This window comes from Salvelinus fontinalis, chromosome 35 (genome assembly GCF_029448725.1).
Source record: "Salvelinus fontinalis isolate EN_2023a chromosome 35, ASM2944872v1, whole genome shotgun sequence".
NCBI lineage: Eukaryota > Metazoa > Chordata > Actinopteri > Salmoniformes > Salmonidae > Salvelinus > Salvelinus fontinalis.
In genome coordinates this window covers 6,231,949-6,248,240 of record NC_074699.1, presented here as the reverse complement: position 1 = coordinate 6,248,240, position 16,292 = coordinate 6,231,949, and the positions used below count along the sequence as shown (strand labels likewise).

At 42.9% G+C, this 16,292-nt stretch overlaps 1 protein-coding gene across 2 annotated transcripts in view; it reads left to right on the top strand.

The window, feature by feature from the left end:
• Positions 1-8,219, top strand: part of LOC129834291 (protein kinase C-binding protein NELL1-like) — a 466,854-nt gene extending 458,635 nt beyond the window's left edge. For both annotated transcript variants that reach the window (XM_055899150.1, XM_055899149.1), the window contains 3 exons: positions 3,934-4,110; positions 6,663-6,887; positions 7,340-8,219. In XM_055899150.1, the coding sequence (XP_055755125.1) occupies positions 3,934-4,110; positions 6,663-6,887; positions 7,340-7,390 (453 nt within the window). In that variant the 3' untranslated portion in view covers positions 7,391-8,219. The remainder of the gene's footprint in view (positions 1-3,933; positions 4,111-6,662; positions 6,888-7,339) is intronic.
• Positions 8,220-16,292: the final 8,073 nt, after the last annotated feature.

The following is a 16,292-nucleotide window of genomic DNA, read 5'->3' as shown; positions in this document are numbered from 1 at the left end:
AACTTACTTTTGATATTTGTTTGGGACTGTCTGTTGTTCCAGGTAATGAATCGGTTATTCAATGCATTTGCATGGGCTAATAGCAGTTTGGCCCAATTTAGTTTTTCTTCAGCAAATAATAACTATATATTTTTTTTCATTAGCGAAACGATCCCTGGTATGAGTTTCTTAAAAAATGCCATATAGCTTAGTAGAACATCCCCTTCCCTCCCCCCTACTTAACTATCTTCTCCCAGTTTGATGCAGTGAAGATGGGTACTACATAATAAGATTGGATGATAAATAACCTAGTTATGGCAGCTATTAGTCTACTATAGCGCAAGTTGGCTTGTTGGTTGGTTGCTGTCTCATCTTTCTCTCCCTCCTCCTCCTCCTCCCTCCTCTCTCCCTCCTACATTAAGAATGTATTTATGCATATCGGGTTCAGGTGGGAAAGCCCCAGGTCCATTTTGAAACGGGTACAACTTTTTGGACCCGTGAAGACCTCTAGTGTGCTGCTCTCTGCTTGACATGGTAAACGCTGCGCCTGTCGGCTCAAGTGTAAATTCCTTTTTAAAAGTCAAATTGTCAGCTGTCCAGTGCGCAGTTCCATAACAAGCCTTAGATTGAATCCCGGCCTGAGATGCACTATCCGATCGTTGATGAGGATGTCACAGCTCAGATCAAAAACACCTGCAGTATTGTGACTGAAGGATTCATCCTTCTGCTACTGCTATGGCGAGAGCAAGGAGTAGGAGTGGCAGTGAGATAGAGCTACAACTGAGCATGAGATAGAGGGAGGGGGGGAGAAGTTGTATGACACCGAGAAATACAGAGGGAGAAGAAGATGGCGCAACACTGAAAGATGCGAAGAGAGACACAGGAGAACGGAGAGAGAGGAGGAGTACACCGTTTGACATAATAATAATAATTGACGTTATATAACTCGAGACATAAAGTACAGGCAACAGAGAGAGGAAAAGAGAGGGAGGAAGGGAGGACTGTGAGTGAGGTCTATGTACCTCGGCTGCTGTCTCTGTTTAGCCTCAGGTATCTGTGCTGCAGCTTTTGTCCGGTTCTGTGCCTCTGCAGTAGGTCCAGTAGCCAAAGCCCAGCTCTCTGCACGACTTCAACACCTGATTTGTGTAGTGGCTCTCACAGCCTGGCTTTCTCTATAAGGCTCCAACACCTGATCTGAAAATGGTATCCAACACAAAGATCTCACTTCAGCCTGTGACATGCAACTGATATGCTACTGATATGCTAACTACCCAGTGAGCACAGTCCGACACGGACGTCCGTGAATGTTAATTTTTGTCTGAAATTTGGTCTGTCCGCCCTGGCCTTGATTTAAAATGTCCACAGACGTCCGGACCGGACCGAATCTGAACCAATCATAGGCGTCTATGTTTGGTTTAGATTTGGTCCGGACCGGCTTTGATTTCAACGTCCACAGACTGATTTATTTGGCCCAAACATAGACGTACAAACTTGCGAAACATAGACGTCTATGATTAGTTCAGACTTGGTCTGGACCGACCACATGTGGGTCGTGTCCCCCTGCTCAGAGGTTGCATTCATCAACCAATGGTTTTGTGCCATGTCATCAACTGTGCCATCAGGTACCAGATTTCTATATAGCTGATACGTAACCTTGGTTAAACCAGAACCGAAGTCTGGTAAAATTGGTCAGATGCTCAATTCTGGGTAAATTCTACGTGTTAAGAGAAGAAAGAATGAGGATCGGTACCAGAACTAAGAGCTTTACCAACTCATTAGAATAATAACCAGTGTGCTTTGCAAGTGTTGACTTCTACATTTACAGTTTGGCCTTTCTGCAGACGCTCTTATCCAGAGCAACTTACAGTCAGTGCATTCAACTAAGGTAGATAAACCACATATCACACACTTCTGTAACTGTTACTGTCATTTTTTCTGTTGGTCCAAAACCATTGAATATGATTACTACCAGTTCTAAAGCTTTTGAAAAAGCAAACTTAAGTGCATGTGACAGTTGGGAGCAATAATAAATATTGTACAAAGCTAGCCCTATTTTATATCAATCGGAATTACAATTTGAGAGATTTTTAAAAAATAAATATATATTTTCAACTTACATTTAAGAAACAAAAATGTACCTGTTTTCAACATCTGGAAAATATGTATTTTAGATGTCTTTGCAAGATAAATTTTGCTCACTGGGTAACTAATCAAGTAAACATGAACTAGGGAGTTGTTATCAGAATAGTGCAAGCTAATGCTAATTATAGACTTTTCATGACACTTGCCAGGCTTTAGTATTAAGTATAGGCCTACCACTGGCTAATCAAAGTATATATTTGTACCTTCCATTGTTTACAATTTTACATTGTCATGAATCTCTTTGGGGAAAAAGGTAAACATTTTTGCAGCCTAGCTGTCAATCGCTATCGGCATGAGCATGTAAACCTTGCATTGGATTATGCAATATAGATTATGCAATAGATTAAGATTATGCAATATAACCTTAGGGCTACATACAGAGGTATTCCAGTCAACCTTAAGCGGTTTCTCAGATAAAGTCTAGGACTATTTCAACTCCTAGAAAGGCAGATTTTTAGGGTGGTTGCCCCAAAATGTATTATTCTGTATTGAATTAGAGGTTGTTTGTATTATTGAAAGCTATGCAGTTTTAACATTACCAACTTGGCATTTATTTGGTAAATAAAACAATACAGCATTTGCTGTAAAATGCCTAATTTCAAGGCTATTCCAAAACATTGTTACAATGCACACAATGGGAATGATATTGCATGGCATTAGTCAGCCACCCAAGTAAAATTAGCGGTGCTACTCATATCCGTAGCCATAACATTAAAAGGCTAACGCTAATAAAGCTCTTGGATATTAGCACCATGAGAGTTACTAGCTACTGTAGCGAGACAATACGTGCCGATTAAAATATTGGCTACTCATTATGCAAGTAGATTTATACATTTTGCAACAGCCTATTCAGGAGGGATCCTGAGTGGCGCAGCAGTCTAGGTGTCAGTACAGTCCCTGGTTCAAATCCTGGCTGTAGCACATCCGGCAGGGATTGGGAGTCCCATAGGGCGGTGCACAATTGGCCCAGTGTCGTCTGGGTTTGGCTGTGGTAGGCCGTCATTGTAAATAAGTATTTGTTCTTAACTGATTTGCCTTTTAAAATTATATAGGGTTGTTGAGCTCATTACCAAGCTGGCAAAGGCTCAGTATGGCCAGTAAAATGGATCATGAAGTTTGCACTGATAAAGAGCCTGGAATCTCTGTAGAAAGAGTTGCACCCATGGCCGTCATCAGATATCCAAAGCAAAACCCTAACCTCCTAAAAACACTCCTCTTAAAACGTCAATGACAAATTGTCATCAGTATTGTTGGAAATGGCCTCGCTCAATGAAGTGTATTTTCCTCTATAATGCTTATGCCTTCTGTAGGAGGAGTGAGTGTAACGGTTTAAATAAGACTGTAGGCAGTTAGGTAGGGTAGGAGGCATACCGATGTGTGTGCATGTCTGTGTGTCTATGTGTTTGCATGGGCATTTAAGCAATCACTAGAAGAATATGAAAATGTCAGTAATCAAACTGTAAAAGTATTGACAAGCAAAACCGGCCAAGATTACGATTTGTACAACGTAACTGCAGTCTTACAAACTTTGTGGGTGGATGGATGTAACTGGCCTGATTTATAGTAGTTCATTAGACATTTGGAAGAAAGGCCTCAACGTTCCAGACCTGCTGGGAATGAGGATTATTTGCTTATAGAACTATTTCGATTTTTTTTGAGGGGGGGGGGGCATTTACTTTGTCCCCAGGACGGGCGCCCATTCTCACAGCGTACATAGTACGTGATCCAAAGTCATCGGCATAGACTGCTGGACCGACCCAGGCCATGGCCTTGACATTCCTTTGTATTCCCATGCATTTACTTTGTCCCCAGGACGGGCGCACCTTCTGCAGGAGGACAGAGTGTGACTGTGTGGACCCCGAGGCAGACCTGTTCTGCTGTCCTGAGTGTGACTCCAGAAAGTCCAGCCAATGTCTGCACCAGAGTGGACACACACTGTACAACAGCAGAGACTCCTGGATCTACAGCTGCCAGCAGTGCCGCTGCCTGGTATACACACACACACACACACACACACACAGACACACAGACACACAGACACAGACACACACACACACACACACGCTTCTTGTGTACTTTGTTGTACACAAACACTCTCTTGTTCACACACGCACGTTTTACACTTGTGCAACATGGATGAAGAGGATGTGTATGTCTCCTCTGATCTTTTTTCCCCCATATTAAAACATACAATCTACTTGCAGTGAAGACGCTCAACATTTACATTACATTAAGTCATCTAACAGACTCCCATCCAGAGCGACCCACAGAAGCTACCAGGGTCAACGCCCTGCTCAAGGATACTTAGACAGATCTTCCACAAGGTCAAAAACCAGCAAACTATCAGCCACCGGCCCAATCTCCCAAGCTCCCAACCGCCAGGCTACCAGCCCTCCAAGGCCCCCCCCACAGTTCCCCGAGAGCTGCCCCTCAACCATCCGAGACCCCCCACCGGCCCCAATCCCCCCCCAAAAATGAATGGTCATAAAAGAATTCAATTTCCCACCCCCAAGAACCCCGACCCCCCCCCCGTCCCCTCCCAGGCCCCGTCCCCAATGCAACCAACAAAATAAACAAAAGAGAAAGACAAAGGAAACCAGAAAACAACCATGCAAAAACCTAAAGACATCGAGGACAACAAAAATCATAACAGCAAGGCCAACTGAATATATTTGAGTGCATGTATGACACTATTTACATGTGTGTGTGTGTGTGTCCGTGTATGTGCACATGTGTGCGTTTGAATGAGAGTGTGTGTATACGCATGTGTACAAACACCTGCGCGGCATCAGCCTCAGGCAAACAGGCATTAGATGTAACAACGCTGCCCCTCAGTCATTCAAACGTACTTTTTGTTTTGTTTTATTTTGACTTATTTTTTCTTTGACCGTCATTCTATTCCAGCCCAACAACTCCACTCCCACGTGTCTCCAATTCCACATCCCAACCCTCAGCTTCCCTCAGCCCCTCCCACCTATCTCTACTGATCACCCTCTTCAGATTTCTACACACCATATGTCTTTCAACTATGCTGTGATGTTTACCATGCAATTTATCCATCTAATCGAATAAGTAAGCTCGTAAGTAAGCATTTCACTGTAAGGTTTGTTGTATTAGGCGCATGTGACTTATAAGATTTGATTTGATTTGAGTAGAATCCACAGATTGTGAGTTGAAGATAAATATTTTTATTAAGAATATTAGTATGTTAGTAATTGACTGACCAGGTCTCTCCAGATCTCCCACTAATGCTATTTCTAGGAGCAAATTTTAGATTAATGTTATGCTTTTTCAGCCATTCCTGAACCTGAGACCAGAAACAGGCTACCTGAGGGCAATACCAAAACAAATGGTCTAGTGATTCTGTATCCTCACAACAAAATCTGCAGAGCTGCAATGATTGTATGCCCCAAAATATTCAACATTTAGGTGGTGGCAAGAATTCTGTACAATCATTTTAGCTGAAAAGCACAAAGTCTTGAAACTTGCGTCGTTTTATAAATCAGCTAATACACCCTGTCTCCTCTGATCTTGATTGCGTGTCTTTCACGAGCAGCACCCAGCTAATTATTATGGCTACCAGGAAACAAAGCAGATCCTTGCATGCTAATGAGATAGGCTGTGAAGAAGCCTGATAACCGAAGAAAAAGCAGATGTTACCGTCTTGATATGAAATAGAATTATATTTTTTGGTGGCCTAGCCTTTGTGTGTGTGTGTGTGTGTGTGTGTGTGTGCGCGAGTGCACCTGCGTTTTTACTCTGCTGGACCTGATAATTAGGCTCTGACAGCTGTGCAATTAGCTAAGCGATGCTGCCGTGGAAACACAGAGCCCAGAATCAGCATGGCACCAACAACCATTCTAATTTGCCCAGCCAGCCTTGAAGTGTCATCGGAAAGGAAGAAAGACATTCTAAGGCCTTAGACACAGCTATCACTACTGTGGCCTATGGCCAAACCTTCAAGTGACTCACAACAAGAGAGACAGAGAATCTACAGTGTGATCCTGTGATATTAAACGGATATTATAAACTGGGTGATTCGAGCCCTGAATGCTGATTGGCTGACACCCGTGGTATATGAGATCATATACCACGGGTATGACAAAACATTTATTTTTTTCTGCTCTAATTACATTGGTAACCAGTTTATAATAGCAATAAGGTACCTCAGAAGTTTGTTCTATATGGCCAATATACCATGGCTAAGGGCTGCGTCCAGGCACTCCGCGTTGCGTCGTGCTTAAGAACAGCCCTTAGTCATGGTATATTGGACATATACCACACCCCCTTGGGCCTTATTGCTTAGGTATATGTCGGTGATCAAAGCCATAGTACTGATCCCACTATGTCAGCCATCAGGTGATTCACATCAGAGAGCTGCTTAGACACTTGTCTCTGTATTCCTAGCTTTATCCTTCCAATATGGTCTTACAATACCCCATAGTAGTCAGGACTGTTCCAAACAATTGTCCCTTGTTTTTCTTCCATCCTCCTCCAATCTCTCTCTCTGTCTCTCTGTCTCTCTGTCTCTGTCTGTCTAGGAGGGAGAGGTGGACTGCTGGCCCCTGGCGTGTCCAGTGTTGGCGTGCAAGTACTCTGCCTTGGCGGAGGGCGAATGTTGCCCGCACTGCGTCACTGACCCCTGTCTGGCAGACAATATTGCCTACGACATCATGCAGACCTGCCAGGACCCCGCTGGGATCACCCGCCTCAGCAGTGCCACGTGGCCCATGCCAGGGTCACCCTGCACCACCTGCAAATGCAAGGTGACAACAACAACAACTCACCTCTTACCTGACACACATACACACACAGGAGCACGCAAAAACACATACATACGTTCATACACACACACACACACAGTGAATGGCAAGCTTTTCCTGCACCTCCTGCAAGTGCAGTATTTACAGGAACACAAACACACACAGCTGTGTCACCTGCAAGAACAAAGCATGCAACCCTAACCTAGGCCCGGGATTTAATGCAAGGCACATTATAGGGCAGCATACTATACAGCCGATAATGCACCATTCATGGTAACTGCTGCACATTCTATAGTGTAAGTGCCCTTTTAACGTTGGTTGAATCCCGGCCCTGACCTCACCTTGCATCACTCTCACATGGTAGCATACGCAAGCATGCAGAAAAAGAATGGAACTAACTACCTGTTTCTCTTTTTCTTCTTAATATTCCCCTTTTTTATCGCCGCCGTGGTCAGAATGGAAGTGTGTGCTGCTCGGTGGAGCTGGATTGTCTTCAGAACAACTAAACCCTCCTCTTTCGGTAGCCGTACTCTTCTCCTCCTCTCCAATAGCTCCTTTCTTCAGATCCTAGACTGGCCACACTGTTTGAAGACCCTACCTTTGGACCCTTTTACCACACATGCTCACAAACACGCACATACGCACGCACACACTCTGCCTGGGTTAGGGCAGTGGCTGGTTCTTCAAGCAACACTGTATCGCTGACAAATTGAGAGATGGTGTGTCTGTCTGCTACACAACTACAAGAGGAGACCAACCCACCTATAACCGTTTCCTCACACACCCCCTACTTGCACCCTTATCAGTGTGTTCTGTATGTTTGTGTGCGTGCGTGTGGGTATATCAGGGGCCCCAAACTTTTTGGCCCACAACCCCATTTTGATTTAAAATAAATTGCAACCCCACAATGTAAGAAAGTTATGTTATCAAGGGACAGTGTTTTTTAATTGTCGCTATGACAGTCTATTAGAAATCAGTCTGACAGAAAGTATTTCAATGTGAGGGAAGAATGGTTTGAAGTGACTGAAATGCATCTGATATGTGTTGGGAAGTTCAGAAGATCATCAGGCCATCATTTTTGTACGATCTTCTGTGTAGAAAACATTGTTAATGTTCTTTTTCCCCCAGTCTGATTTTTTTCTGCCTGGTCCTGTCCAATCTGTCCTAATGAGTCCTGTGTGACATGGGAATTGTGGAGGGAAACAGAAGACACACGAGTGGTCCTGAGAATCGTATGTTTGATGGGGGTCATAGCAATCGTAGGAAGAAAACATAAACTTCTCTGTTTATTACAGCTGCATCTAGCGGCTACCAGCACAATCCCCCCCCCCCCCCCCCCCCCCCCAAAGATTCTCTTAAATAAAATGTTAGTGGTCGCATACACATATTTGGCAGATGTTATCGCAGGTACAGTGAAACGCTTATGTTTCTAGCTCCAACAGTGCAGTAATAACTCACAATACATGATAACACAGACAAAACCCCCAATATTAAAATTAAGAAATTAAGAAATATCCGAACGTGCAATGTCAGAGTCTGGAAAATAAATGTTTTTTATGTTATTTCATTTTTATTTAACTAGGCAAGTCAGTTACCATGCTACCATAGCGTATTATCATGTGTTGCTGCCATGCTATGTTGTTGTCTTAGGTCTCTCTTTATGTAGTGTTGTGGTGTCTCTCTTGTGGTGATGTGTGTTTTGTCCTATATTTTTATTTTATTTACATTTTTAGTCCCAGCCCCCGTCCATGCATGCTTTTGCCTTTTGGTAGGCCATCATTGTAAATAAGAACTTGTTCTTAACACAACATGACAACAACATGGTAGCAGCACAAAAGCTTGTACAAACATCATTGGGCACAGACAACAGTACAAAGGGCAAGAAGGTAGAGACAACAGCACATCATACGAAGTAGCCACAACTGTCAGTAAGAGTGTCCATGATTGAGTCTTTGAATGAAGACATGGAGATAAAACTGTCCAGTTTGAGTGTTTGTTGCAGCTCGTTCCAGTCGCTAGCTGCAGCGAACTGAAAAGAGGAGTGACCCGGGGATGTGCTTTGGGGACCTTTAACAGAATGTGACTGGCAGAACGGGTGTTGTATGTGGAGGATGAGTAGGAGGGGAGTGAGGCCTTAGAGGGTTTTATAAATATGCATCAACCAGTGGGTCTTGTGACAGGTATACAGAGATGACCAGTTTACAGAGGAGTATAGAGTGCAGTGATGTGTCCTATAAGGAGCATTGGTGGCAAATCTGATGGCCGAATGGTAAAGAAAATCTAGCCGCTCGAGAGCACCCTTACCTGCCGATCTATAAATTACGTTTTCCGTAATCTTGCATGGGTTGGATAGTCATCTGAATCAGGGTTAGTTTGGCAGCTGTGGTGAAAGAGGAGCATTTACAATGGAGCAAACTACGTCTAGATGTAACATTAGCCTGCAGCTTTGATATGTGTTGAGAGAAGGACAGTGCACCGTCTAGCCAGACTCTCAAGTACTTGTATGAGGTGACTACCTCAAGCTCTAAACCCTCAGAGGTAGTAACCACACCTGTGGGGGGAGAGGCATTCTTCTTACCATCCCACATGACCTTTATTTTGGAGGTGATCAGAACAAGGTTAAGGGCAGAGAAAGCTTGTTAGACACTAAGAAAGCTTTGTTGTAGAGCGTTTAACACAACATCCATGGAGGGGCCGACTGAGTACAAGACTGTATTATCTGCATATAAATGGATGAGGGCGCTTCCTAATGCCTGAGCTATGTTGTTGATGTAAATTGAGAAGAGCTTGGGGCCTAGGATCGAGCCTTGGGGTACTACTTTGGTGACCGGCAATGGCTGAGACAGCAGATGTTCTGACTTTATACACTGCACTCTTTGAGAGAGATAGTTAGCAAAACCAGGTCAATGTCCCTCAGAGACACAAATACTCCTTAGCCGGCCCACAAGAATGGAATGATCTACCGCAGTTGGCAGTGGCTTCTGATTAAATTAAATTTTCACAGATCCGTTTGTTGCAATTTCAATGAGGCTCTCTTGTTGAGATATCGGTAACTGGACTGGAGGCAGGGTATGAAAGGGATAACAAATCCAGTTGTTTGTGTCATCCGGGGAGCAGGTAGCCAAGTGGTTACAGCGTTGGGCCAGTAACCGAAAGCTGACAAGGTAAAAGATATGTTGTTCTTTCCTGAACAAGGCAGTTAACCCACTGTTCCCCAGTAGGCTGTCATTGTAAATAAGAATTTGTTCTTAACTGACTTGCCTAGTTAAATAAAAAAATGTATTTTGGGAAGGTAATTGTGCATCCAACTCACTCAGGTGCTTCGCTATATCACATTTGACATAGGCCGTAAGCTCGAGTTCATTTGCACACAAAAAATCATACAATGATGTGTGTTTTCCTTGTTTATGCAGACAGAGAAGAGCTTTAACTTCTTAATCATAGTCTCAATTTTGTCCCGTATATTGAATATAGTTGTGGAGAGTCCCTGAAATCCTAGATTCAGATCATTCAGGTGAGAAAAAACATCACCCAGATCGGCCAGTCGTGTGAGAAACTCGTCATCATGCAAGCGGTCAGACAAGTAAATATTATGGTCAGTAAAGAACTTTGAGCTCGTCTCTCAATTAAAAAAAAAACATTTCAATACTTTGCCCCTTGATAACCAGCGCACTTCTGTATGTTGTAAAAGCCTTACATGGTCACTGCCCATGTCATTGCATAGTGCCGAAAATACACGAGAGTTCAGGGGCCTTGCTTTAACAAACTCAACCAATTTCACTGTAGTGTCCAAAACGTCTTTCAAGCTGTCAGGCAGTCCCTTGGCAGCAAGAGCCTCTCGGTAGATGCTGTAGTGTACCCAAGTGGCGTCGGGAGCAACTGCTTGCATGCGCGTTACCACTCCATTATGTCTCCCTGTCATGGCTTTTGCACCATCAGTACAGATACCAACATGAGCAGCAGCTACGTTTGGCTACATACGGACCATTAGTTGAATTCCCGCGAGTGAGTAATGGTTAATGTGATTGCATGTTAATTATTTGACTAGGCTACCTGTATTTGACATTGTGTTGTTATTTTGCTGAGCACTAGATGGTTTAATGGTTTTGGCAGTGAAATGAGGCTACTCAGGCGAGAGAAAAAAAACTAACTCAAATGTATAGCTCTGTTGGAAAATATAAATGGACTGTTTGAAAATGTGAAGAAAAAAAGTCAAAAACCACCCAAAATATAAAAAAATATATAAAATGTGAATCACATTTTTATTTGCCGTACCCCCGATGGTATTGGGCAAACCCCAGTTTGGGAATACCAGGTCTACCATATCAAAAGCTTTGGTAAAGTCAATAACAATAGCAGGACAACATTGCTTAGAATCAAGGGCAATGGTGAAATCATCGAGGACCTTTTAAGGTTGCAGTGTGTTGTGTATAGACAGTATGGACAGTATATTAATAGAAAAGATGTGTACAGAAGTAGTTATAGAGGATGAGCCTTGTCTATAATGCAGTATATAAATGTACAGTACCAGTCAAAAGTTCGGACACACCTACTCATTCAAAGTTTTTTCTTTATTTTTACTATTTTCTACATTGTAGAATAATAGTGAGGACATCAAACTACAAAATAACATATAGTAGTAACCAAAAAAGTGTTAAACCAAAAAATAGATTTAATTCTTGAGATTCTTCAAAGTAGTCAACATTTAGCTTGATGACAGCTTTGCACACTCTTGCAATTCTCTCAACCAGCTTCATGAGGTAGTCACCTGGAATGCATTTCAATTAACATATGTGCCTTGTTTGAGCCAATCAGTTGAGTTGTGACAAGGTAGGGGGGTATACAGAAGATAGCCCTATTTGGTGAAAGATCAAGCTATATGCAATATGACGAATCTGGCTCTCATGAGGACCGCCACAAGAAAGGAAGATCCAGAGCTACTTCTGCTGCAGAGAAAAAATTCATTAGAGTTACCAGCCTCAGAAATTGCAGCCCAAATAAATGCTTCACAGAGTTGAAGTAATATACACATCTCAACATCAACTGTTCAGAGGAGAATGTGTTAATCAGGCCTTCATGGTTGAATTGATGCAAAGAAACCACTACTAAAAGGACACCAATAAGAAGAAGAGCCTTGCTTGGGCCAAGAAACATGAGCAATGGACATTAGACCTGTGGAAATCTGTCCTTTGGTATGATGAGTCCAAATTTGAGATTTTTGGTTCCAACCGCTGTGTCTTTGTGAGCCGCAGAGTAGATGAACGGATGATCTCCGCACATTTGGTTCCCACAGTCAAGCACGGAGGAGGAGGTGTGATGGTGTGGGGGTGCTTTGCTGGTGACTCAGTCTGTGATTTATTTAGAATTCAAGGCACACTTAACCAGCACGGCTACCACAGCATTCTGCAGCTAAACGCCATCCCATCTGTTTTGCGCTTAGTGAGACTATCATTTGTTTTTCAACAGGTCAATGACCCAACACACCTCCAGACTGTGTAAGGGCTATTTGACCAAAAAGGAGAGTGATGGAGTGCTGCATCAGATGACCTGGCTTCCACAATCACCCGACCTCAACCCAATTGAGATGGTTTGGGATGAGTTGGACTGCAGAGTGATGGAAAAGCAGCCAATAAGTGGTCAGCATATGTGAGAACTTCTTCAAGGCTGTTGAAAAAGCATTCCTCATGAAGCTGGTTGAGAGAATGCTAAGAATGTGCAAAGCTGTCATCAAGGCAAAGGGTGTCTACTTTGAAGAATCTCAAATCTCTGATATGTTTCACACTTTATTGGTTCCATGTGTTATTTCATAGTTTTGATGTCTTCACTATTATTCTACAATGTGGAAAAACATAAAAATAAAGATAAAGCCTTTGAGTAGGTGTGTCCAAACCTTTCACTGGTACTGGTATGACGTGGACAAAATGGTTTGTAAACATTGTTCAATTGACCAGTGTTCAATGACTATGTACATAGGGCAGCAATATCTAAGTTGCAGGGTAGAGTACCGGGTGGTAGCCGGCTCGTAACAGTGACTAAGGTTCAGGGCAGAGTACTGGGCGGCTTGTGGTGACTATTTAACAGTCTGATGGCCTGGAGATAGAAGCTGTTTTTCAGTCTCTCAGTCCCAGCTTTGATGCACCTGTACTGTCTCCACCTTCTAGATGGTAGCGGGGTGAACAGGCCGTGGCTCGGGTGGCTGAAGTCCTTGATGATTATATTGGCCTTCCTGTGCCACCGTGTCCTGTAGATGTCGCGGAGGGCAGGCAGTGTACCCCTAGTGATGCGCTGGGCTGAACGCACTCTCTCTGGAGAGACCTGCGATTGCGGACGGTGCAACTGCCATACCAGGTGGTACGACAGCCCGACAGGATGTTCTTAATTGTGCATCTGTAGAAGTTTGTTAGGATATTAGGGGCCAAGCCTAATTTCTCCAGTCTCCTGAGTAGCCTTGCGAGGGTTAACGCACTTAAATGTCTTACTCATGTCGGCCACAAAGAACAAGAACTCACAGTCCTCGTGTTTTCCTCGAAGCGTGCAAAGAAGGTGTTTAGCTTGTCCGTGGGCGAGGCGTCTGTGTTCGCAACGTGTGTTGGCTTTCCCTTTGTAACCCGTGATTGTCTGGAATCCCTCTCACATATGTCTCATGTCTGAGCCGTTGAATTGCGACTCCACTTTGTACCTGTACTGACGTTTTGCCTATTTGATAACCTTACAGAGGGCATAGCTGGTTTGTTTGTACATGTCCATGTTCCCAGTCACCTTAAATGCGATGGATCGCATTATCAGTTTTCCCTGAAGGCTGCCATCTATCCACGTATTTTGGTTTGGATAAGTTCTAATAGTGGGAACAACATCCTCTATGCACTTCCTGGAGAACTCAGTCACTAAGTTAGTGTATACAATTTTACTATTCTCGAAGCAGGAACATTTCCCAGTCTGATTGATCAAAACAATACTGAAGCATAGATTCTGATTGGTCAGACCAATGTTGAACAGTTGTTACAGTTTAAGTTTCTGCCTATAGGAGGGGAGGAGCAAAATAGAGGCGTGATCTCCTTTGCCAAAGGGAGGGTTGGGGAGGGCCTTGTAGCCATCTCGGATCAGGGAGTAGCAATTTTCAAGCGTGCTTGATGAGCAAGTAGCACAGAAGATGTGCTAGTCAGCAGCTCTCTCTCTCTTCTCATCCCCCCTCCCTCTCTCTTTCTATTTATTCACTAGGGCTGTGAATTGCCAGAAACCTCACAATACGATATTATCATGATGCTTAGGTGCCAATTCGATATGCATTGTGATTCCATATGTTTTTCACGATGTATCACGATTCTGTATGTATTGCAATTTGATACTGTGATTTTATTGCAAACATAGGCTTATTGCTAACGTTGGCTTTTGCAGAGGGACAAGAAAGAGCCATGAGAAAACAAGTTTTGATCAGTCATGGAAACAAAAGCGCTGAAATCATTTTGGATCACCGTTTAAAAAGAAATGAGAAATACCAGAGTTTTGTGGCAGGTACACCCGACTATTGCTAGCTAACATTACCTACCTAGCAAGAGAATCAATACATAAAAACTATATAATATCGCCAAAAGTAATACTGCAATACTGTACTGCAGGGCTCTCCAACCCTGTTCGTGGAGAGCTGCCATCCTATAGGTTTTCACTCCAAACCTAATCTAGCACACCTAATTCTAATAATTTGCTGGTTGATAAACTGAAGAAGGTTAGTTACAACTAGCATTGGAGCGAAAACCTACAGGAGGGTAGCTCTCCAGGAATGAGGTTGGATAGCCTTGCTCTACCGTATTGATGTTTTCCCCCATCCCTACTATTCACCCTTTGTAACAGTGTCTCACCCCCCCCCCCGTCTTTCTCTTTCTTACCTACCCTCCAACACGGTCACTCTGTCCTCTCTTCTTCACAACCACAATTTTCATACCTCTGCCCATTCTCGGTCCCTTTCTCTCCCATTTTCCATCTTCATAATAGAAAGCTTTTTGAGCTCTTTGAAAAGAGCCATAAAAGTTGCTATCCAATATCATTATTGTCATCATCATGTGTTAGTGTGAAATACTGACCCTGATCGAGCACACAATGTGTTTGTCCCACCTGATCTGAGGTCAGCCCTGCTGTATAGTGACGCAATGAATGTGTTGTCTTATCCTAGAGATTCAATCTATAGCATTTCATTTCGGCACTGATCTCCCTGATGTCTTTTAGGTTCTACAAGGAGTACACGTGAAGCTATATTTGTCATGGATGTGGACTTCTGCTTGTATTTGCGCTATAACGAGATGCGCATTTCTGGGTGACATTTTAGCAGAGTAAAAAAAAACTGCGCTATTGTCAAAATGGCGCCCGCCTCACAGATACTGTGTGCGCCATTGCATCTGCGTGATGAACGAACTATCACCACAAATGTCGCAGAACAAGGGTTTTGAAATACATTTGATGACAATGTCACAGTCACACTTTGACACTAACTTGATCGTTGTTTGACGTTTGCAAAATGGTACCCTTTGTATCAACCACGATTTCTATGTTTTTTAAAATGTTGTTGTTGGTCTTAATTTGCACTGGGTGTCTTGTTTGTGATAGAAAGCTTTGTGAATATTATAAACCACCTCACAATCCCAATCAGACCAGTCCTAGCCTCTGGTACAAATGAAAATGTAATCTGCGAAAGGAATACACAAAGAAATGTGGAAACTTGGAAAGTGAACATTTGTAAAATAAATAAATAATAATAACAAATTGCCACTCAAAACCAAGGGGCAATACTTACGAACATAAGCAACCATTTAAAATTTTAAAGTTTCTCCGGCTAAAAATGTCAATCGTTTTACTTTCACGTGACAGATTGCTAAATTGTAGCTGGTCCCATCATAAGATGGCACACGTTAGCCTTATGCTAACCTCACCAGGTGGCCGTGATTATATCTTGGAACAATCAGCCAATTAAAATCATTGACATAGTTGGACGTGTTCCAACACTTCATAGAAGCGTCCTTAACGTACCTCAGTTCAACAGCATCATAAAGCAACTATCATGTGTATTTGAGTGACTGGTCAAATTGCTCTCTGTGTAAAGTGCCTAGTCTATGTAATTGTTGCAGATTGTGGCAAGGGTTCAAATCTCACATGAGTTTCCCCCCCACCCAATGAATGTTGAAAAGAGCTGTAGCCAACAGCTTGAAAATTAAGATTAAAACTACTTTATTAAAGAGCTACCTCTTTCAGCCTTGCACACAAACACACTTGTGTCCTAAATAAACTCAGCAAAAAAATAAATCAGAACCCTGTCTTCCAAAGATAATTTGTAAAAATCCAAATAACATCACAGATCTTCATTGTAAAGGGAGTTAATCACTGTTTCCCATGCTTGTTCAATGAACCATAAACAATTAA